The sequence below is a fragment of the Equus caballus genome, chromosome 5, assembly GCF_041296265.1.
Source record: "Equus caballus isolate H_3958 breed thoroughbred chromosome 5, TB-T2T, whole genome shotgun sequence".
Taxonomy (NCBI): domain Eukaryota; kingdom Metazoa; phylum Chordata; class Mammalia; order Perissodactyla; family Equidae; genus Equus; species Equus caballus.
Window position 1 is genome coordinate 54,938,025 of NC_091688.1, and position 24,028 is coordinate 54,962,052.

General features: G+C 38.5%; 1 protein-coding gene across 2 annotated transcripts in view; it reads left to right on the forward strand.

The window, feature by feature from the left end:
* The window catches only part of NOTCH2 (notch receptor 2), a 153,775-nt gene that overhangs the window by 6,206 nt on the left and 123,541 nt on the right, over positions 1-24,028 (forward strand). The window contains exon 1 of one of the 2 annotated variants that reach the window (XM_070268447.1): positions 22,088-22,121. The exons of the other annotated variant lie outside the window; for it this stretch is intronic. Coding sequence (XP_070124548.1) covers positions 22,103-22,121 — 19 coding nt within the window. The 5' untranslated portion in view covers positions 22,088-22,102. Of the gene's footprint in view, positions 1-22,087; positions 22,122-24,028 lie in introns of those variants that run through there. 2 annotated transcript variants of the gene reach the window in all.

A 24,028-nucleotide genomic window follows, 5' to 3' on the forward strand; every position in this document is an offset into this window, starting at 1 on the left:
TGGTTTGTTCTTTGATAGTGCTAGAATGGGTTGCTTTGACTGGGTCCTGTGGTCTTTTTTGCCCCTTCTTGCTGCATACTAGGTCCCTAGGGAGAAGAAAGCTGCTCTGTTATCTCCATAAGGCTAGTAAAATTGTAGGTTTTGTCTTTCAAAAAATAATCTACACACTATGCAAAGTCTTAGGACTGCTGTGTGTGTGTCATGCATGAGTTTGGTGGATGCCTCCTTATTCCTTCATCAGAATGTTACCTGAGGTGCCAGCATACATAGGTGTTCCAGTCTTTTTGGTGTCCGTTAAAGAATTCTGTCCTCAGCCCTTGTGAGTGATGCTGCCTTTGAGGACGTCTGCTTTGTTAACCCATGAACGTATCTGATGTCAGGGATTTCCCTCAGATGTGTTAGTGCAGAAAGATATAAAGGCCATTCATTTCAGGCAGTCTTGCTTTTGGGGTATCTGGGCTGCAGCAGCAAATGAAATAAAGAAGGGTGAATAAAGGAGGAATCAAGGACTTCTTAAGCAGAATAAGAGGGGCCCAGGGACCCTGCAAGAACGAGCCCAGGAACACTGCTCTGATACAGATACTTGATATTGTTGTCCTTGATAGGAAAAAGGAAGTGACTTCAGATCTGAAAGGATATGCTCATTGCCTCTGGATAGGACAGACTGCAGTGTTCATTGTAGTGATAGGAGGTTTGCTGGAGATCTGTTCTTTCTCTCCCTCTCTCCATTTTGAGGGGAATACCAGCTGTATGGCAGAAAATGCATTGTGACCTTAAAAAGAAGAGTAAAGCCTAGAAGGGGAGATGATAGAAGCCATAGCTTAGAGTGAGAAAAGTGAAGCGATTATTGTATTAATTTATTTATATATGTAAATATATGTTTTTGTATAATACTCTGGTAGGAGCCCTGGCTATTGGTGCCAAGATTTATCTTTGTAGCTCTGCTGTCTTAATTGTGTGTTAGGGAGGATTGTGGTGTGTTGTTATCCTTAATTTGTGTGTTTCCCTTAATATCATGTGGCCAGGACTACAGGGTATTCTACTCTCCTAGATGTGTGGGAATCGTTGACCAAGTAGAAGGTAGGGTCCTGACCCCAAAGAGCTGACATCATCATGGAGACAAGACAGATGAGCACACAATTAGGAATATGAAGCACAGTCATTTCATCACTTATCTACACTCTCTGAAAGCAGTTTCCTGCAGTGAGGCTGACTAAGAGCTGTAGAGTCTGGGGGAGTAAATTCCAGCTCCACCAGGGAATAGTGACCCCCCATTCACCCCTGCTGGGCTTGTCTGCTGTTCTCTTTCTCTGCTGTAATTTAGAGGTATCAAAACTTGACTTGGGGAAAAGACAAAGACCCATTTGTGTGGTGGGGGTGTAAGTATAAATTTGGCACATGTTGTGGTGTTTATTATGTCCATTAGTGGGTTTGTGGCAAGAGAGAGGGCTGAGTTCTCAGTCCGGGATGCCGAGCCTGATCTAGGACAACTTAAGGTGAAAGTATCTTCTTTGGAAGATCTAGTTCTCAGTGGCAGTAGCTGAAGGAACTTCTCATCACAGCCAGGCAATGACTGAGGTGCGGTATGGACACACCCAGAGTTGCTGCCTCAGGTGGCATTGATTAATCGTACTAACATTTCCCTCACCCTCTTGTGCTTGTCTTGGCAAAACCCTGTTTTACCAGCTCCTCAAAGTTTGGACTTTACTAGATATGATTCAACAAACTCTTGGGGGGTCATCTTACTGTCCCTTGCCACTCTTGAACTGCGGGCCAGTTACCTTGGTCTCACTCTGGTGCCCTTGGTCTCCTGGCCAAGCAGTGAGGGATCTGGGTCTCTCTTCCCATTGGACTGAAGCACTTTCCCTGGAGGCCTGCCTCGGGCAGTTTCTGGTCTCCACTTTAGTTCCTTCTACAGGGTATTGGCAGCTGGGCAGTGACTCTGGTTCTTTGAATACATCAGCCAAACATCACACCAAGATGGACTCATCGCCTCACAGAGACAGGTTGGATTTCTGGGTGTTGCAGAACCTGTTTCTGGGTTAAGAGTAGCTCTCCCGCCCTCATATATATTTATTCATATGAAGAAACTGTGTGTGTATTTTGTGAGGTAAGGAAAATATGATGATAATATTTTGATTGGAGTCAGATATTGTCTCCTTAATAATATGTTGTCTTTTAGCAAATAGCATCTCTTAAATATGATTTTGCTTTCTGAATAAAGGGTGGTACAAGAAGCTGTGGTTCCATTCCAAAGCATACTGCCTTGTTCAGAGGCAGGTGCATTTTAAAATTATTGTTGTTTGCTTCTTTTTCAACTCTTTTTACTCTTATCTCTCTTTTATGACGAAATTCTGGAAATAGCCTATTTTAGCTGGTACCTAACAGGGAGAAGTTGCTATTTTGGCATATGTATCAAACATTCAAATAAGAATAATTGAATACTGTCTACTCGCTAATATATTTTGTTGAGTTTCTGAATATGAATAGTCACAAAACTAGGTAATGCTAATGTATTAACTTCTCTGAATGGTGAATATAAGATGGAAAGAGACTTTTGTTTAATTCTCTGCTTTCACATGCTTTTGTTTGTCCAGAAAGTAGGACTCAACTGAAGTTTGAGGATATGTGTATTTTGATTATTACTTTTTATAATGTTTTTCTTTGCTGTGAACATGGTTTTATTTGTTTGCTAGACCTCTTTTAATTGGAAACATTAAGGACATTTACTTTATTACAACATTTAAACCACTTTATAATCTTTATGAGGATTATTAGGGGAAAAACTATATCCTGTGAATCATGCAAGTCTTTTGCATTATGTTACTATTTAAAGTCAGTAACAACATGTTGTGGCTCCTGTGACATATACTTTCTAATAGATTTAAGGAAAATGGTCATAACTAAAAACAAACATTGTAGCATTTTAAGCTAGGTTTACATAGCAACAGAATTATTCCTTGTGTTTACACACAATTACCTCATATTTGTACTTTGTTGATTTTCTCTGGCACCTTTACAAGATTTTTTTTTCCAAGTGGTTATTTAAAAAGTAATTACGGGCTGGCCCTGTGGCTTAGTGGTTGTTTGGTGTGCTCTGCTTTGGCTGCCTGGGTTTGGTTCCCGGGTGTGGACCTACACCACTTGTCGGTGGCCATGCTGTGGCAGTGACCCACATACAGAACAGAGGAAGATTGGCACAGATGTTAGCTCAGGGCGAATCTTCTCAAGCAAAAAGAGGAATATTGGCAACAGATGTTAACTCAGGGTGAATCTTCCTCAGTAAAATAAATATGTATATATATTTAAAAAGTAATTACATTTAAAAGTAGTTAAGGATATTTGAAAAATCTGGAAAAATGTAAGAAAAATATCCACAATCATACCACTGTTAATATTTTGGTGTATCTCTTTGATCTTTTGGCCTTATTTTTCTACTCTTAGGTTTACAAAAGTTGTTGATTTATAATATATATACAATTTTCTGTTTACCTTTTTTGATGGTTATAAATATTTTTCATATTTTCAAGCATTTTTCATAAATTATATTTTAATGGTTAAATAGTATTCTAATTAATAGGTTTACTGTGTTTTGACCACTCTCCTTTGGTTCGGTTGCATATTTTATTGGTTCCTTTTTTTTTTTTTTGCCATATAAATGGTCCTGATCATCTTCATACAGAAAGAAATTTCCCTTCTTAGGATTTTTCCTTTAAGCTACATTTCCAGAAGAAGAATTACTATGTCAAAGAGAATGATTTTTAAAAATCAGGTAACAGAGGGGCTGGCCCCGTGGCCGAGTGGTTAAGTTCGCATGCTCCGCTGCAGGCAGCCCAGTGTTTCGTTGGTGCGAATCCTGGGCGCGGACATGGCACTGCTCATCAGACCACGCTGAGGCAGCGTCCCACATGCCACAACTAGAGGAACCCACAACGAAGAATACACAGCTATGTACAGGGGGGCTTTGGGGAGAAAAAGGAAAAAATAAAATCTTTAAAAAAAAATCAGGTAACAGAGTTAAAACCAACAACAGGAAAATGTAAGAGAAAATTAAAATTGCCAATAGTCCCGTCACCTCCAACCAAAACTCATGGTGAACATTTTGATGCACTCTAGACAGCTTTTTTCTATATCTATTATTGTAATTGGGATTTAACATATGTACAGTTTTATCGTCTGCTTCTGTACCAGTTAAAATATTGTGAACATTTTCCCACATATATAAATAGTCTTTAAGAACACGGTTTTAAAGGCTGTGTACTAGTCCGTCTTAAGGATCTACTATATTTTATTTAGACTGAAATCTATTCTTAGATTTTTTCCAATTTCCAATATTATTCCAATTTTTGTAAGTATAATAATGCTATGTTTAATGTTCTTGTATATAAATCTCAGTAGGGATATTTATTTCCTTAACATAAGCTCCTGGAAGTCAAATTATTGTATCAAAGGGTATGGACCTTTCTGTGGCTTTTGCTAAACACTGCCAAATTCCCTTCCATATAGTTTGACCTAATTATACTTCCAGCGGCAGAATATGGGACTGTCAGTGTATGCAACCATTGTCAACACTAGTTTTTATTTTTAAAACTCTCTCCCAATTTGATAAGTCGTAAATGCTACCTCATCTTAATTTACCTTTCTGATTACAGTGATGTTGAATGTTTTTTCATATGGTCTGTGACCATTTGTATTGCCTTTTAAAAATTTATTTATTTAGGTAAGTTGTATCTTTTACCCATCAAGGTGTTCATTTTGTGGTTACTGATTAGTCTTTAAATATTAGTCTTTTGTCTATCTTATATATGTTGCAACACATATGGACAGGTTGGTTAAACAACATAATATCAAGTTGCTACCAGTATTGATATCAAAAATTATTTATTTGATAGGTTAATTTTTTTACCCTTTGATTTCTAATGAGCTTGGTCAGTTTTTTATGTATTTGTTAACTGTTATTTTCTGTAGCTACTTTAAAAGCCTAATCTGACTGTATCATAAATCAACAAACCATCAGTTGTATATGCCCAGGAAATGCACATTTACTTTAATACTTTATAAAAAGATACTGGAGGAAAACAGTATATTCTGAAGCCAAATATGTGATTTTTTTGGTGGCAACAGGGTAATCTGCTTCTGTCCTGTCTCCCTAGATGTCCAAGATTTTTGAAGTATGTAACATCCCTGAAAGGCAGGACTAATGCGCTACTAAGTCTCACGTTTTGACCTAATTGATAAGTGTATAGTGGTCTAGCCAGTCAGGTTGGTCAGACAGCAGGATGACTAAGATGCCCTCCCCTCTCCCCTCACCAAATTGATTAGTTGTGGGACAGAACTGACTGAATCAACCTGTTGTTTTGGCACCCCATGGACACCACCTGTTTCTTCCATTTCTCCCTGCAGCCTCTCACTGCACTAGTGCATCGTGCACAGTGAGTAGGAGATCAATGTTGTTGCTGAAGAACGTTGCAATAAAGAAGAGTAGATTGCTTTTTTTTCCAAGCTTGTATGTTCTTTAGGCACCCTGATGCTTTTGCCATTAAGAACTCCATCTGAACTGCTCTGTGTGGAAGCCCTGCAAGTCTTAACTGTTTGATTCAGAGTAATTTCAGGCAATATGAATGCTTTCTTAAGTATCATTGGAATTTACTGGGCTGGTTGTTTGCCAGCTATTACCATATTTAGCATGAGGAGACCTGGGGAACAAGGACATTTCTGAGCAACCAAAGAAGGAAACCTCTCTGAAGGATTGTGACTTTTTTTTTTTTGACATGTAGTTAAGAGAATGGCAGTTGGAGTGAGATTCCAGTTTGTGTCCAGTGGTCTTTATTTCTGTGCCCCATCCACAAAATTAATATATGGATGGGAAAAGAGATTTGACAGTGAAGCTTTTTCTCACCGCCAAGTTTAACACTGTTCCTGGGAGGAAATTAGAGAATTCTTATGCCTCGACTGTGTGCTGAGAGACTTAATCAGCAGGTGAAGCTGCTGATTAAAAACACGGGTTTATGGGTGTTTATTCTCATTTTTCTTCTTGAAGGCTTTTTAGGTTTTCTGCTTTGTCATAGTCTGAATTTATTTTGGCCCAGTCTTTTTCTCCATCTTACTTTTGGAATCGTCAACTTTCCCTCTATAGCTTAAAACTTCTCTGCCTCAGGGGCCGGCCCCGTGGGCGAGTGGTTAAGTTTATGGCTCTGCTTTGGCAGCCCAGGGTTTCACCGGTTTGGATCCCGGGCACGGACATGGCACCGCTCATCAGGCCATGCTGAGGCGGCATCCCACATGCCATAATTAGAATATGCAACTAGGTACTGGGGGAATTTCGGGAGAAAAAGCAGGGGGGAAAAAAAAAGAAGATTGGCAACAACTGTTAGCTCAGGTGCCAATCCTAAAAAAAAAGTGCTTTATTTAAAAAAAAACTTCTCTGTCTCAGTTTTTCCACTTTAAAGATGAAGATAGTATTTGAAAGGACTAGGCAATATAATTAACATAAAACTTATTTTCATAAAGTAAAACAACCCCAATGTTTACATAGCAATGTAGAGTTTACAGAAAACTCTTAACACAATTGCCTCCTTTAATCTTAACAAAGCCTTGGTGGAAACTGAGCCTCAGAGGGGTTAGTTAGCTTGTATACCATTGTTTAGTCCTAGATAATAAGTGACAGAGCTGGGACTTAAATTTGTGGTTTGACTTTTTAAACATTTATTGAGTTCTTACTATATGCCTGTCATTCTGTTAGGGACTTTACGTATATTTCCTTATTTAAGCAATTTCACATGACTATCCTCATATTACAGATAAAGAAATCGGAGCTTAGGTTCATAGCTTTGGGTGTTGGGGCGAATCATGTAGTTAGTGAGGGATGGAGCCAGGATTCAACCTCTGTCTGGCTCCAGGGCCTCTGTAGTCAGCCGTGGCACTTTATGTGCATACATACAATTAAACCTCACAACAACGCTATGAGATGGGGAGTAGGGAAATGGGGAAACTGAGGCCTTTAACATGCTCAGAATAATGCAATTAGTAAGTGGCAGAGTTGGGATTTAGAGCTAGGCCTATCTGTCTGCATAACCTTTACTCATTCCAGTACACTGAAGATGCATGTTTTTGTGATATGTGTAGCTAAAAATTAGTTCATAAGACTGTCAGTTCTTTGAGTGTAGGAGCCAGCTGTTAGAAATCATTTGTATCTTCTGAATAAATAAGAAATGGGTGGACATTAGTTGACTGATGGCCCTTGCTTTCTCTCAGTTGCTTTCTATCACCCGGACAAGCAAATTGAATTTGGGTTGAGAGGAGGGGAGTTCCCCTAACTGAGCCACAACTATGAGCTCTTCAGAGGGGGCTGCTCTCAGGAGTAATGGCTCAACTCCTGAGGGTTCTGCATGTGGACATTCCTGTCTGTCTTTCTGGAGACTTCTCTCTGGGAGGGGGTTGTCAGCTTATGGGGAGAGAGGGTGGTGATACTTAGAAGTCTGGCTCTAGACATACTAGCCCTGTGTACTTGGGCAAGTTTCTTAAGCACTCTGTGTCTCAATTTCATTATTTGTAAAATGCAGATAATAGCGGCATGTAATTATTAGGGTTGTTATGAGAATTAAATAAGTTAATAAGTTTTAAATTCATAGCACAGTGCCTGGACATAGGAAGAGTGCAGTAAATAGTAGTTACTGTTGATGGTGGTGTTATTTTATGTTGCAGAGTGGATGGGCTTTTTGTTGCTTTCACTTTTCTTTAAACAAAAGTGAATGAGTAATTCAGACACTTGCTGATAAATAGGAGTTTTACCTTTGTAGCATGTAGATTGTTCACTGGCTTCCAGTAACCCTATAAATATTTATGGGTATTGTGTTTGAGTCTGTTACCTTAATGAGGTGTACTTCCAATTTGGAGAAATTTTGTCTGTTATACAAATTTCATTGATAGGTGTTAAATGATTTCCCCATTATTTATTAACCAACATTTGTGGTAGGATGTTATGTTTAGTACAGAAACTGATTCTTCTGAGGTGTGGCTTTGAGGACAATGTCAGGTCCAACACTCTTGTTTCCCAATTTCCTATGATATGACAAATATCATCACATGCCATTCAGTGTCACCATGTGGAGTACTAGCCTAAGGCCAAAATATTTGATGTTTTAATTAGCCTTATAGCTCTTAATGGACTATCTCTGTTAGACATTTTGAAGTAATAGAAATATCCCATGGTCTGTTATTACAACTTCAGGAGCTCCTGGAGATTTTGGGATCTCAGGCTGGAACCACCCACCTAGTCCTTCCTTGTTTTACAGATGAGGAAACCAAAGCCCAGAGAAGTGAAGTGATTGGCCAAAGGGTCCAGAGCGAGGTCAAGTTGGGGCCAGAATCCAAGCTCTTGTTTTCTAGTCAAGTTGTTTTTTGTCTCCACTCACTACTCAAATGATGTATTAGTATGTCAACCGTCTGCCTTTTGAGATCCGAGAAGGGAACAGTGCTGGAGCAGGAGAGGGGAGGGAGGGGAGAGGTGTGGCCATATTGAAAATATCAGTGATAGATGAGAAAATATTTGCCTATGAACCCCTGCCTGTCCCGCTGGACTTCTTTGTGGTGGCTAAGACAACCCAGCAGGGCTGCTGTCATTAGTGATTCAGAATTGGGTTAGCCAGGACTGGTGGAGTTAACTTTCTCAGAGAAGGGTTTCATATTTTAACATTTGTTTCCCATGACAGTTTGCTTATTCTCAAGTTTTGGCAGCCTTAAGCAAATGGTTGTCAGGTTTTTTGTTTTGTTTTGTTTTAAGACAAAACTCCAGATTTTATTTTGCCAATTTAGTAAACTGTCTTCTACCTTCCACTCCCCTCTGCTCCCTCTATAATTATTTCTAAGACTTTGTCTTTCAGTTGTGGGAGTACTATGAAAGGTTTTCTTTTATAGTCTGAGATATTTATAATTATGTGTAAGCACACTGTTTACACAAAATGTAAGTGGTGCATATGTTAACTCAAATACCCTTAAAACACTTAAAATATTTTCCAAGAATTTAAATCTTTCCAAAAACCAGCTGAAGCCACTTACAGTAAGAGAGAGGAGGTATACACTGAGGATAGCAGCATTTGAATGTAATTAATATAGATGAGTGTGAATGTCACTTTGGAGGAACTGGGAGTATTTGCATGAAAGCTGACCGAGGCATGCCTCCTTATTAACAGAGTGAACCAAACAGACAGAAATCTCTGTCTTCAAGGAGCTAATAAGAAGTAACAATAGCTCCTGTAAACTGAGGGTTTATTATGTGACAGATGCTTGGGGAAAAAGTTCTTTTACCCGTTTCCTTTACTCCTCACAGTAGGTGTTATGATTCCTGTTTACTGAAAGGTTAAGGGATGGTCATCCAGGTCACCCAGCTAGTCAGTAGTATAGACCAGGAACCAGAACCTCTCTTGCCTGACTCAACCGCTCACACACTTATCCCCTATAAATAGTGCCATTGTCTATTTGATGGAACCCTGTAGTCTCACAGATACTGTAACTTTGACTTTAATAATATTTTGCACACTAAACTGACTTAAGTTTTACTCTTCTTAACACTTCACCTCTGAATGAACATTTGCATAGTATGGAAATTAATTAAACTTGAAAATTCCGTTTTAAGGAGTTGCAGTTCTTTCTAAATCTCTTTGAAAGTGGGAAGCATGGATTTATGTTTTTTGTAATCCAAGGAAAGTTGTTTAGTGTTTCTTTCCCTGTTACTTCTTGATCCTAAAAGGAATTCTTTAGTAGATTAAGACCAGGAATGAATGTGTAGCTTTTTTCTTTTTAATAAAAAACATTTTGAAAGATTGAAAATGGCAATCCAGAGTCATATTGATGCTGGCCTTTTTAGTTGCAGATAGCTTTTTCTTGACTGTGCGCTTGTATTCCTATTGTATCATTCTGAAAGGGACGTAAGAGACCATGTAAAATGATTGGAATACCTCAGCATGTGAACAATGGACATAACCAGTTGCTAAAACTACCAAAGACTAACCTATCTTGGCCTGGGAACTTTGGAATTAACTGTGTGCAACATTTCTACACATATCATTATAGAAAATGCATACGGATAACCTTGGTTTTTCTTTTCTGTGAACTTTTTCCTTATTATCTCCTTTGTTACTGAAACTTGATGGTCATCTGTACTAATAGGTGAGAGAAGTATGTTAGACACCAACAGATTATCCCATATACTCCCTTATGTTTTAAAACAAAGTCCTGCACATGCATGCTCAGACATGAGGGTCCTTTTGAACATACTGGACTTTTTCCTTAAGGTTTAGTTGTTGTTAGCCACCAGGTAAGTGGTGAAGGAGAGAATGCCCAGGAATATTATGGATAATGAAAGAGATACATGACAGTAAAGACTTGGTTGTTTATTTTTAATTACCTCCTGGAATGACTTTTAGATACTCTTCCCTACTTCATTTTGATATTTACTTTAGCATAGCTGGTAAGTTTTGGAACCAGCTAGACCTGGCTCTGATTCTTAGCTAAGACTATTGGGCAAGCCACGTAACTTCTCTAAGTCTCAGTTCCCTTATTTATATAATGGGAGTAATAGTAATACCTAACTTGCAGGATTGTTTTTAAATATTGGAAACAACATATTTAATTGCATGGTTCTGGGAACAAAATAGGTACTCAAGTGCGGGGAACCCCAAAGTTTAAACTTCGTTAGCCTTATGGTGATTCCCTTTGGAAGACAGAGTCTGGGAATTAGTTGTCTCTGGACCTCCTTGTTTCACTTTGTTTTTAATGATTTCCTTTAGACTCGGCTCCACTTTCAAGATGAGATTATGGTTCACCTAAAGAACAGATGAAAGCACTATTGTCTAGAAATTTCAAGTTTGTAGATTAACTGTGTGTGAATTAAAAGCCTTTCTAACCCTTTTGTCTGCTCATAGTTTGCAGCATCTTGTACCTCTCAACTCTCAAGCAAAGATTCATAGAAAAAAATAACTTAGTGTTTCAAATCAAAGCTGGAGAACTTTTTCAGTAAGGAGGAGCTACTTGGTTGGCTTATTTGTTTCCATCTTTCACCCCTGAGTCTTCATGGAAATCAGGTTTGAAATGTTAGAAGCAGTTGGGAAAGCTTATCTAATCAGGCATGTGAAGTGGCCTATGTCGGATTTCTGTGCCAGAGAAGGCTAGGGGAGGTTGAGGAGATTATTGCTCTTGCTTCTAATTCCTGAGCATTGCTGAGACACTAGGAGAGCAGGGGGGAAATTTTTTTTTAAATTGTCGACGTTGGTTAAAGTAGCCCAACACACATGTACCTCCCACCATCATTTGGGCTGGTCTCATAATATAGGTGTATGTGACCTAATTTGAATCATGTAATAGTTTATCATTTCTGGGCTAGATGGTGAGGATTTTCTGTTTTACAGAATTTTGGATTAGGAATTTTACATAAAATAATATTTTATATTAAATAGTTGCTTTCCGGTGCATAATCACTTTTATAAACATGATCTTATTTGAGTAACAAATGAACTCTGCTAAGGAGGGAGGCCTGGTGATACTATTTTAGTTTCACAGATGAGAATAATAAGTCTCAAAGAGCTTAAGGGAATTCCTGTAGATCACATGCTGAGTATATGGTGAAGCCAGGATTAGAACCCAGGTTCTGATTTCTAGGGCAGTTCTTGTTTCATTATACCACATTGCTTCCTGCATCATGTCCCTAAATCTGAATTCTGTTCCCCATGATATGAAAGGATTCTCTTCCTTTCTGTTTGATTAGCTGTGTCAGTTAGAGCATGGCAGCAATGAAGCAGAAGTTGAGGATTCTTTCCCCAGAGGAGTCCGTTAGCTTTTCCTAAAGCTGCTCTAGGCCTGCAGTAACCAGTAGTCTCTGTTACCTGGACAGGATGTTGATCCAAAGGGAAATTAGGGAGGAGAGTATGGCTGACTCAGCTTAACCGAGCACAACTTCCAGATGTTCTGCCACAGAGTCCATAATGTCATGTTCAAAATGACATTTACATGCATTTTGTGTGCTCTGATGTCTATTTCTTAGTATTTTTCCTTAGCTGTTTTTTTGCTTTTTGGTTTTTTTTGAGGAAGGTAAGCCCTGAGCTAACATTTGCTGCCAATCCTCCTCTTTTTGCTGAGGAAGACTGGCCCTGAGCTAACGTCCATGCCCATCTTCCTCTACTTTATACGTGGGATACCTGCCACAGCATGACTTGATGAGCGGTGCCAGGTCCGCACCCGGGATCCAAACCAGTGACCCTCGGCCGCCGAAGTGTAGTGTGCAAACTTAACTGCTGCACCACCGGGCAGGCCCCCTCAGCTGTTTTTAATGTCTCAAACCTTAGTTCTTCCTAAGTGGGTTGAAGTACCTTTGCTGTTCCTTAAGTTTCCCTAAAGTCTCTCAAGAGCGTACAGCGTGGGCTAACTTCTTAATGTAATTTTATTTCGTAGCTCTTGGCATTTCCTCCTTAATCATTAAAACCTTAAATTCAAACAGAATATAAGTTGTGTATACAGATAGGCGTGTCAGTAGTGCACTGTCACTTATGTAAGCGCACTTGAGCATTTCTTCTTTCCTTTTAATCAAAATGAGGAAATAGAAAATGTTTTGTTATGGTAGTTTTACACATACACCCACAAGGAAATGCGTAGCAAGCTTCTGTGGGAACTGTAACTGATACATTTCAGGGAAGAAAATGCACAAGGGCTAAAATTTTAACTCTGCCAAATTGTTCATTTGGAAAGAAAGAAGAACGATCAAACTCACATGTTGCACTTCAGTTTAGCTTACTAATTCTAAGACTGATAACTTGTATGAGTCTCTGTCTTGTTTCCATCTATTAGTATATGAAAGTATGCTTGCCTTTCCATAAAAGTGCATTTTACAAGTTTTCTTTCAAGGGAGTCATCTCAACAAATGTTCTTTCAGGTGTACAGAGTAAGGCTTAGCACAAAGAGTGGCCAACTGGTTGAAAGTTTGAGACCTCACTATCAACAAAATGCCATTTGGACCATCTTGACTCCTCTAGCAATCTGGCTGGACATTTGGTCATGCCCTGTGGTCCGTTGAAAGCTGTGTTGATGAAGGCTGCTGTCATCTAGCAACATTGGGGCCATCCAGCTCTCTCTTTAGGAAGAATTTGACAGTTGTTTATCATGAGGTTTGGGATTCCCCATTCTCCATTATCCTGAGGGGAACTTTGATAGCAACCTTGCTCCTGAGGCACATGGATTATCCAAAATGCGTATAATTTGTTCATAGAAAATTGGGAATTGATTTTTTTATTAATGACAGGTTGAAATTAATAGACTTGTTGCATTCACTGTAGTAAAGGAAAATTTGTGGTTTTGGTGAAGTTTTAAATTTCAAATTTGATAATTTGAATCTTTGAAGTAAACAAACATTCCTGCCTTAAGTGTGTTGTGAGTTCGTTTGTTGGGAGGAAGAATAGACCTTGGTACTGTTAATTTTTTTTTTTTATAATGGTGCCTATTCTCAGTTGGCAGAGAATAGCTATCCAGAATGTTGCTCAGGTCTAGTGAAAAGATTTAGGGAAGTTGTAACCAGTTTAATAACCATCTGTGGAGTGACATAGATCGACACACCCAATTACACAAGACCTGAGTCTGAGAACTGTTGATGTGCAGTCATCCCATCAGCATCTGCTCGTCATTATCAACAACAAGAATGGCTCAACTCTTTCTTTGGGGCCGCATGAAAAGACAGTGTACTCAGCATAGGGCAAGTCAGACCTGACAAACACCTAGCCCTCTCTCACCTCTTGTTCCCAATCTTCTCTTTAAACATACCCTTTTGTGAGGTTTTGAAATAATTCACTTTATTTCTTACTTGTCATTAATTTTCCTTCTTAAGTACTGTGTCTTTCCAGTTCAAATTTTTGCCAAAACCAGGAAGGGCCAATGTACCATGGGTCATTTTTCTAGCCCATTTCTTTGTCCTTTGAGGGGCTTCATGTCTGGCTTCACGCCGCTTTATGTGTATGTACAAAAGTGTTTAGTATCTTTTCTAGTTTACACTTGTTACAACTTCCGTGAAGCCACTTACGAGCACTTTCTAATATAAATCATTTTGGTCACTGTGAGTGGGAGGGGAGGATTTGGTTCACAGGAATAAATTTGCATGTTGAGAAGACAATATCTGATAGTCTGCAAAGCACTTTCATGTGCACTCTTTTACAAGACTATGTGTTCATTTGTGGATACTGAGGCGGAGACCCTGAGACCTTATCCAGAATCGCGCTGTAGGTACCAGGGCCAGCTGGAGAACCAAAGCCAGGTCTTCTGTGTGTTCCTTGGTGTATAACTTGATCATTATTTTATTGGCAGAAATACGGAGTCTTTCTGTTTTTAAAAGGTGCCCCTTTGCCTTTGGAAGTTATGTTAGTAATCCTTTCTAGAGTGGAAAGAAGATAGTTATATTTTCCTTCCTTTTGACAAAAAATCATCGTTTTCTCTCTAAGTCTTATTGTTAGAGTCTCATGGCACTGCAGGGCTTCTGACTAAGGTGCCTTTTGGAAAATTAAGGTTTTATAGAAATTAGTGAGCTTTTCTATTACTTTCTGAAGGAGTAGACTCACTCTAGTGATAAAAATGTGTTCTTTGATTTACTGACACATTATAAATTTTAATTTTGAAGTTTTTTATTTGATTTCTTTCTTTCTGAAACAAATATATGTTCACAAAATGTATGCTTAATAAGTTCTTGTTTTGACAAGTTGTCAAATGCAAGGTGGATATTGGTAGAAGAGTACTAGGTAACTTCAGTGCCAAGATTGCTGCGTGCAGACTGGCTCTGAGACCTAGGTCTTCTTTTGAGCACTGATGTAGAGTTTCAGGAAGCACCCTGAGCCTGTGATCCAGAAGTCCTGGTTGGGACATTGTGAACCCAGGGAACATGCTTAGTTAGGTAAGACACTGTTGAAGAAATGGGTTTTGCATTCCTTCTAAGAATCAGGCCTTGTGTTCAATGTTAGAGTAGTTGTTTCAAAGGGCCTCTTTGTCTAGTTTAGGCTTCTAATGGTGAGCTAAGGAGAAGCAATTCCTGGGAACTTCCCTAGAGATTATAGCTGGCCCTTAGGAGTCTTGGTTGAACTAGGTGAGTACCTAGTTCCTAGGACTAATGAACTTTTCAGGAGTCCCTTTGGTTGTACACGTAGCTCCCTAGGATTGCTGTAGGGTTCCAAGTCATCGCAGTTTGGAATGGTGGTTTTCAAACCTGAGTGTAATCGAGTTTTGGAGGGTTTGTTAGAACCCTGGGCCTTACCCACAGAGTTTCTGATTCTGTAGGCCTGGAGTGGGACCTAGTAAGTCGCATTTCTGACAAGTTCCCAGGTGATGCTGCTGTTTTGGGAACTAGACTTTGAGAACCATTGGCTTAGAGCAACCTCAGGTGTTTCAGTTTTGGGGGAGAGGGAGCTATGCAGGCTTGGCTGGATCTTTTCACAGCAATTCCAGTGCATAGAGATGAGCTTCCAGATGTATTAATTCATTCAACAAATATGTGAGTGTCTGTTATGTGCCAGGCACTGTTATAGTTGTTAGGGGATACTGTGAAAGCACACAAAAATATCCCTTCATTTGGAACTTCAAGTGGAACTTCAATGAGGACAGACCAGGATTAACCTGACATCAGTCCTGCTGGTTATTGATGCTTGCAGGTGGGCCTGTTTCGTTTCCTAGCTTCCTACCACTTATTTTACTTTCTTTGGGAATCTTTGAATTTAGTAATAGTAACAGTGATATTATTAATCATCACCATAACTTTTTATTAAGTGCTTGTTCTTTGTCAGACACAGTGTAGCTAAGCTTTACATTCATTATCCCATTTAATCTTTAGAACAACTCTGGTGTTTTCATCTCAATCTAAAAGATGAACTTTGAAAGAATTGGTAACTTACTCAAGATTATGCAACTAGTTAATGGTGGACCTCAATCTGTCTGACTGCAAGGCCGTGTCTTTACTACCATGCTTTAGTCCAGTGTTTTTAAACAGTAGATTGTGAACACTAGTGGGTCATAAAATCAATTTGGTAGGTCTCAAATGGCACTTTTGGAGGAAAAAATGGAATAGAATAGAAAATAACACAGTAAGGATAAGCATTGTTTCTTGAAATTTTTGTTTTTTGCTGTGTACGTATATATGAATATTGAGTTTTGACTTAAAATATATTTCTTACTGTAGATTACAGTAAAAATTATTTGTAAGCTACTCCCTCATTGGCTGTGGGACCATAGGTCATCTAATCTTGCCTTTTTTTTTTTTAACAGATTTGACAATTTAAGCCTTAGAAAATTAAGTAATTTTTCAAGAGCACAAACATAGTGGCAGTACAAAGATCAGGTCTCTGATGTTTTAGCCCCTGGTCCACTGCTTTATCCCTTGCATCGTGCTGCTTCCTTAAAAGTGCACTATATTGCCTGGGAATTGAGTCTTATCTTTTCACGTGATGGGAAATATGCCATGGAAACTTTAGAGATGTTGACAAAACCTGAAAAGGGAAGTTGAATCTCAGCCTGCTATGAGTAGGTGAAAATTCTGCCATGGAGACCCTAAAGTCTGCAGACAAAGATGTAACAGTTCTCTTGTTAATTCTGGTGTACTTGATGGAATGAGGATAATAATATTAACTAACAGGGCGAGGCTGTAAGCGCATTGCATATATTAACTCGTTTAATTACTAATTATTTTGACAGGGTTGCCATGGCTGGGACATAAACTTGGCTGTTTTGAGTGAGAGGGGGCATCCTACCAGTGTGAGTTAACACTTCTCTATGCTGTCCCCAGTTCCTCATTTTGTTCCTGCTGAGTTCAGAGCTATTTTCGTCACAGCCTGGCTTACCTGAGCATGGTCTCAGCTTCATTTTCTTGTGCCAGATCACCTACCTTTATGGGTGATTTAGGTTGCTATTACTTTTCCCCTTAAATTAATACATTGCTGATTTGTATCAGGGGCAGGGCTGTGGATTGTCTGCATGATCAGGTGATGATATATATTGGTCCCCCATGCAGAATGGTGCCCCAGCACTTTAGCTGATGGTCTGTCCAGGAGTAATGGAGGACACTTGGAAAGAATTTGAGAATGCTTACAAACCCTGTCAGCAAGTTTCCTTTAGCATTAGACAAACAGTCCATGGAAGCTGAGGGGATGCATAGGCAAGGCCTCATCAGGGAGGGAGGCAGAGGTTGAGATTGGTGGGGAGGAGAGGCTAATACATTCTAGTTAGAAGAATGATGTGTAGAGCAAGTAAGGACGGGATGAAAACCTTCACTTGCGAATCATAAAATTCAAAGGAAAAACAGCGTAAAAGACCCAGAAGAGTAAAGTGATTGGCCTTTGGTCAGATGGCTAGACGATAGACAGCCAGGGAGAGAACCTAGGTCATCGTTCTGTGGCCCCTTTCATCCTAAGACACGTTCACGGGGGGTTGTCTTCCAAAGCATCTGATTACAGAAAAATGTCTGTCACTTACCCTAGAGTACATACAATAGACACCAGGAACATGTACCAGATTTATCCAGTTTCTTTGCATTTTCTCCCAAATGCTGTGTACCCCACGGCTGTGTGTGTCCTAGTTTGTGAAATGCATGGATAAGGCAGAAACCTCTAAACTTTAAAAAAAAATGTATGCCCCAAGAAAGATATTTTTTTTGAGCATGGACCCTCTCCTCCAAATAAGTAAATAAATATTTATAAATTATATGCATATACAACTATTAAACCGTACATGCATATTTAATTCTTAGTAAAGCTTGATAATAGCTTTTTTAGACTGTAAATATGTGGACGTTCTAAAAGTTCTTCTGGTACCCCAGTGGATGGTCTTGCACCCCTACACCTCTGGGATACACACATCTCATTTTGCAGACTGCTGGTGCAGAATGAAAATTGAAGAGTTTAGTGTCAAAGCTATTGGTTCTTTCATTAGATAGATTATTTTCACTCCTAATATTTCTAAAGTCTTTCTGCAAAATAGTTTTTGAATTGAAGTTTTGAATTAAAATGCTATCTTTCCAGAGAGGAAGAGGTTAAGGATGGAGGATGTATGTGAATTAGGTTGAATCTCTCCTTGAGAAAGAATGCTGTTTTTGATCTATGGAGAATAAGCCACTTTCCCTTTCGTGGTCTTTGTTGGTGCAAAACCCTTGTTTGATGTCATTAAGCCTTCCCTCCCCACCATTATAGTGATTAGCCTGCTTCATAATCCATATTAGGACTTGGTAAATGTTTGCTGATTTTTTTTTTTAATTCTTTCAACCTTAACTAGAGAGCAAACTAGAAATAGTTTGGGGGATAGATAGAGCAATAGAATGGGGGATATATTACACTTTCCTGAGGAATGCTGTTGAATGAGACTGGTAGCATGCAAGGGCTGTTGATTTGTTGTAGGCCTTCTGCAATATCACCCAAAGTCCAGCAAGACTTATAATCAGAAGTAAAGAAAATAAATTAGTTCATTTCATTTCAGACTTGGGAAGCCCAGGACTACAGGGATTAGCTAAAACAAAGGTACAGTGAGTAAATGCAGTGAAAGATTATTTTGACAATTAGAAGGAATTTCATTTTTGTAATAAAATAAAAAGGAATAACCTTGGTCATCATTTGTAGAGAGACTCTGGAGAGCAAATTAGAGAGAGGGATAAAACTCACTTTGGCTACACAGCAGAGCCAGACAAACTCAGGGACATGTATTCTATATTTGTAGGTATTTTCAAATATTTTTTCAGTTGTAAGGATGCAAATCATTTCGACGTTAGAGCAGCTCGGTCATTACTGTTACTGGAAAAACTAGTTAAACCAAGTACATGTCCTACTGAGGGTGAGTCAACAGTGTCATTTTAATATAAGGAGGGACAGTACATTAAGTGAGTTATTCCAAGTCCTGTGGTTTCCTCCAGCTGAGCAAAGACAACTGTTGTTTCAGAAGTGAGACTTAGATGCAAAAACAGAAGTTGCCCATTTCCTTTCTTTCTCAATTATAGCCGTTTAGTTTTCTTTTTGCCTGAGACTTTTCAAAAATTTATTTTCTCCTTAGATTTCTATCATTAGATTTCCTGAATTTTGACAGGCTACTTTTTTTTATAGAGAATATTATTTATTATAGACCCATTGTAGTTTAAAACTTTATTTTGAATTCATTTACCAATTGATGGACCAGAGTTGGTATATGATGTCAGATATCCTTTAAAAAATGTCATAAGGGAAGCAGGAAAGTGATCTGTTTTAACATTATTATTTTCTACAGTTCCTTAGCGGTGTGGACATGAAGTAAGATGGTATTTTATGGAACAATATACCAAACTGTAATGATGAAATATATCCTTTTGACTTTGGAAGACAAGAATCTGGTGTTCTCAGCTTTGTGGAAAAATAACCGTGAGCTGTCTGAGTTTTCCTTAAGTGGGATCCAATATCATTAAGAGTATGTGTCTGGAGAGTTTATTTCTTGGTTTGGGAAGGTGAGTTTTTGTCTTTTTTCCCCTCTCAGTTGATTCCTTTAATTGGAGAGAAGCAGACCAAATGAAGAAAATGTTCTCCCTTCCAGCATTCTTGGTTTACCACATTAGTTATTACCTACCTTCTCTGAGTAGCAAGGCCATACTTTTCCTGTTCACTGGGTCACTTTCCACTAACTTAACTGCACTTATGTTCTTTGGAGGGATTTATTTTTGATCAGTTGAATTACGGATAGCTTGATCAAATGGTGATGGGTTGCCTACTTTTAAGAGGGTCACCATTCTTAACAGTAAAATCTTATCAATATAAATGTGATCAGTTGTATGATCTGGTTCCATAACTTGTTGCTTCTGCAATGTTACTCTGTTACTGAGAAGAAATGGTATCTAGTTACAGTTTTACAAAGGAGGAACTCTATGCAGTTTCACCCATTCTTTTACCTCAAAGGATAGTTTGTTTTTGTGTTTTTCCTGGGAAATAATACATAGCAGTATATTGAATCCTAGAGTTAGCAGTTTTTCAAAAGTGGGTTTCTTTTGTGGAAGTAGAAGGGATACTGATGAATAGATGTCAGTTGTTGTTCTGGCATGTGTGTGAAGACTGGTTCTGAAATGCAGCATTGGTAGCTCCTCTTGTCCTGGGAACTCAGTCTTGGTTTTGCTTTTGACAAGCTTGTGGTCATTAGCTGATCTTTGACATAAATGTTTTTTATGTACATAGCTGGTATGTGGGTGCTTATCTACATGAGGATGTTATAGTCACAAATGTATATTATGGATGTTTGCAGATTGTGGTGGATATCATGTTTTTCTGACTGCAGTTCAAGAGATGTAATGAGTGAAGTGATGCTGGACTAGTAGATAAAAGACTTGTGTGCTAGTCCAGGTTTGGCCATCTTGACTTGAATGACTTTGGGCAAGTCTCTTATTTTTTGAATTGCAAGTTCCTCTTCTGTAAAGTGGTGCTAATATCAATTTGATGTCTTACAGGGTTGTTGTGGGGATCAAATGAGATCATTTGTATGAAATGTTTTGTAAACTGTGAAGATATGTATTAGTATTGTCTTTAGCCAGTTGTTCTGGGTATGGTCATTCTTCTCAGGGCTGAGAAATCAAGGATTGTGACTTTCTGGTTTGTTTGGTCACAATGTTCACATTTGCCTTAGAATGCTTGTAGGTTTGGGTGAGAGAACATCGATGGAAATCAGCTGAAAATCCCTGCCCATTAGAAGCTGGGATGTTAATCCTAAAATCGTGTTGCCAAGTCAACACCAACTCCATCTTTAGGTGGAATAGGTGCTTGTTACTCCCATTTTACTGGAAGGACTCTGACCAGCCTACTAACTTAGGATAAAACTGGCTAATGTCTGAAATGCACATCATTAGAGTTACTCCTTGAATGTAAGGTATGGTGTCTTTGGAAGGTTTTTGGGTTATTTTTTGTGGAGGTAGAAGGGCACATACAGAAGCTCACTGTACTCAAATTTATAAACTTGTTCTACTTGACAATTGTAAAGCCAGATTACATTGAGGGGAAGGATACTTGATTCACTTGATGTTTTTAATATAAAACTTAGAGTATTTGAGACTTTCTATGGTAACTTGTGTTTAGGCTTATAGCCAAAGTGATTACAATGCCTTGGTTTTAATATTTTCAATGAGGTAATGTGTGCTTTGGTAGGGAGGAGGAGAAATGTTATTTAATCACTAGCACTACACTAATAACCACGTTCACTAAATCCTTTGTCTCTTTGCTTGAACTGAGGGTTACTTGCTTTAATACTGGTTTTCCAAAGGACTTAATCCTGTTAATGTGATGAGGTGATGGGGGAAGGACATTCCTACTAGGCCTGGAGTGGTTTAACTGGTAAAACTCCCTTTGTAAATCCCTCTTGTTCAACATGAATGTCACTCCCATGTCCCCAAAGTGGAATGAATTTTTATGGAGAGAATATTTTAAGAGTGATAAACAAAAGAGATTAAAATATCTCCTGTACCAGGTCATTGTAACCTTAGAAAGCTAGAATAAACTATCATTTTGCAGATTTTATTTTTGTCTTCTTTTGTGGGAAATTAAGGACTTGTTTATATTCTCTTGGAGGGAGATAGATAATTACTGGCCTGCTCCTTCGACAGTTGGGCTTGGCAAACATTTTCTAAGCATTTACCATGTACCTGGCGTCATGGTTGGGTTGAAGCTAGATGGAGCAGACATCAGGTAGGTGTTGCCCAGTCCAGGATTTGTCTTTTGCTGGAACTCCTTTGGCTGCCAGGCAGGAGGAGTGGCAGCAAAGCAGATGAAATGAGTGGTGGGTTGGGGCATCTGCTTTTTTTTTAAATTCCTCTAGGAATTTATGACTCATTTATGAGAGTGGGGGAAGCACTAAGCTCCAGAAAGTCAACACCCCTTACAGGATTTACCAAAAAAAATTTATTTTAATATATTACAGTTTAGGTCATTTCTTTTGCTCTTTCTGAGAACTCTGGACTGAAGCTGGAACAAGAGAAGTCTTTTGATCTCTCTAGAACCAAGATAATCTTTGTCAAAGGCAATGTAACTCTTGGGTTTGCCAAATCAGGTGTTGCTGCAAATGGAGAAACCTCGATTTCCTTTCTGTGTTTGAAGACACAAGCATGGAAAGTTTAAGTTCTGGTATGGTCATTTATTGATGTATACAAAATTTTCTGTCTTTGCTTCCTTTCTTTGCTCATCCAGCATCAGTTGGATGAGCAAGAATGGACGTCAGGATTTGCAAACCGGATTGTGACTGTTTACTAGTGTGCTGGGCTGTTTTTATTAAAATGGCTGTTACTGAACTCCACAGAAATCTAAGGAGTCTTGGAGATAAATTCTTGCTTACACTCGCAGTAAAGAAAAAATGTGAGTAGTTGAAAGGTTTATGGAGTTGGAGGACTGGAGTTTTTAAGAGGATTTAATTGACCATTGAAATTATAAGCTCTTCATCAAATATCTTAAAGGGTGCATTATTATTTTTTTCTGTTGACCATGGGGCCCAAGTTATGTTGACGTGAATTGGCACTGATTTGTGTTTGAAGAAACAAATTAAAAGAATGGAGCAATTGAAAACCAAACTAAATAAAATTGAAATTTGGGGCTATATTTCCTGTTTTCTTCCCCTCTCAATATTTAATAAAAATTTGATATTTTCCTGCTGTCCGCTCTTCCTCTGTGCCAAGGTTGTTGCCCCAGGCATGTTCTGTGGAAATGGGAACGATATGCATTTACCATCTCCAGATTTAGATATTTTCCTCACAGTGCTGGTTTCCACACTTATCTGGAATGTTCTGGTTATGAGCCCCCGTTTAGGACCTTTTGAACTCTTGGGATTACACAATTCTCAGTGATGTGTGCAGGGATTTTGAGTTGAATATTGTCAACAGGTGAATAGGGTTTGTTTTTTGGCTGAAGATGTAAGACCTCTGTGACTCAGATAATAACAGAAATAACCCAAATATTAGAACCTTAGCTTCTGCAAACCCTGACTTGAGAATGGTTAGCTATACATGTAGGGGGACTTTACGTGGGACTCAGACCTCCCATCATCCATTAACACAGCACATTGCTTATGGTGTTCTGGTGACTTGATTCTTGTGAGTAGCCTTCATTGCTACTAACCAATGGTTTGTAAAAAAGGCTGTGGTGGAAGGGTGCCCATGGGGAAATCTGGGGCTGTTTTCTGGATTTTCCCCATTTGGTTTTGGGAAGTCTTCATGATTTTATATAATAACATATAACAATTTTAGGTTTTTCCATTTTCATTTTTAACATAATTTCATCCCTTACTCTTTCTTTTTGGGCTCTACCTCTAAATTAACAAACAATAGAAATTGTCTACTCCATTTAAAAAGTGTCCTGAACCATTTAAGCTAAAAGAACACTTTCTTTCTTTTGGGTGGGCAGCAAGAAGATTATATATATTTATAAAATTCTTTTCCAGCAAGTGCACTTAAAGGCATGTATTTAAAATTAAGGGCTTTTTAAAAAATGAAGCTGTACTTAACAAAATAGTCTTTAAAAAGCTTTAAAAGGGAGCATTTGCAAAAAGCACAGGAAATTAGTGACAGGCAGAATTCGTCTCTGATAACAGAACAGATATAGTTCATAGAACAAAACAGATAATAGAAGATATAAGATAAGACAATGGAATAACACCTCCAACTGGCCTTTTTTGACCATTAAGTTGTGCACAAATATGTAGCCCTTTGTATAGAGAATAATTTAACTTCTAGATATGATATAGCTTCTTCACCCTCTATTGGGTTGTTTTACACCAAGATCCTGAACCTTATGGACATGGAAATCCTGTAATTATTTCAATCAGTGTCATTTTACAAAGGGTTAGATACTTATAGTGAAGAAATACATTGGGATACTTTGGATCAGATTGGTGCTTATGCATGTATCAGTGAATCTACTCATAGGGAAAATGGTACCGTGCAATGAAAACACACTATCTTAGCTTACCATTTGCTTGGAATTTTTATTACCTTGTTTTCTGCATTTGTCATTTAGATGTAAATTATTTTGGCTTCCATTCA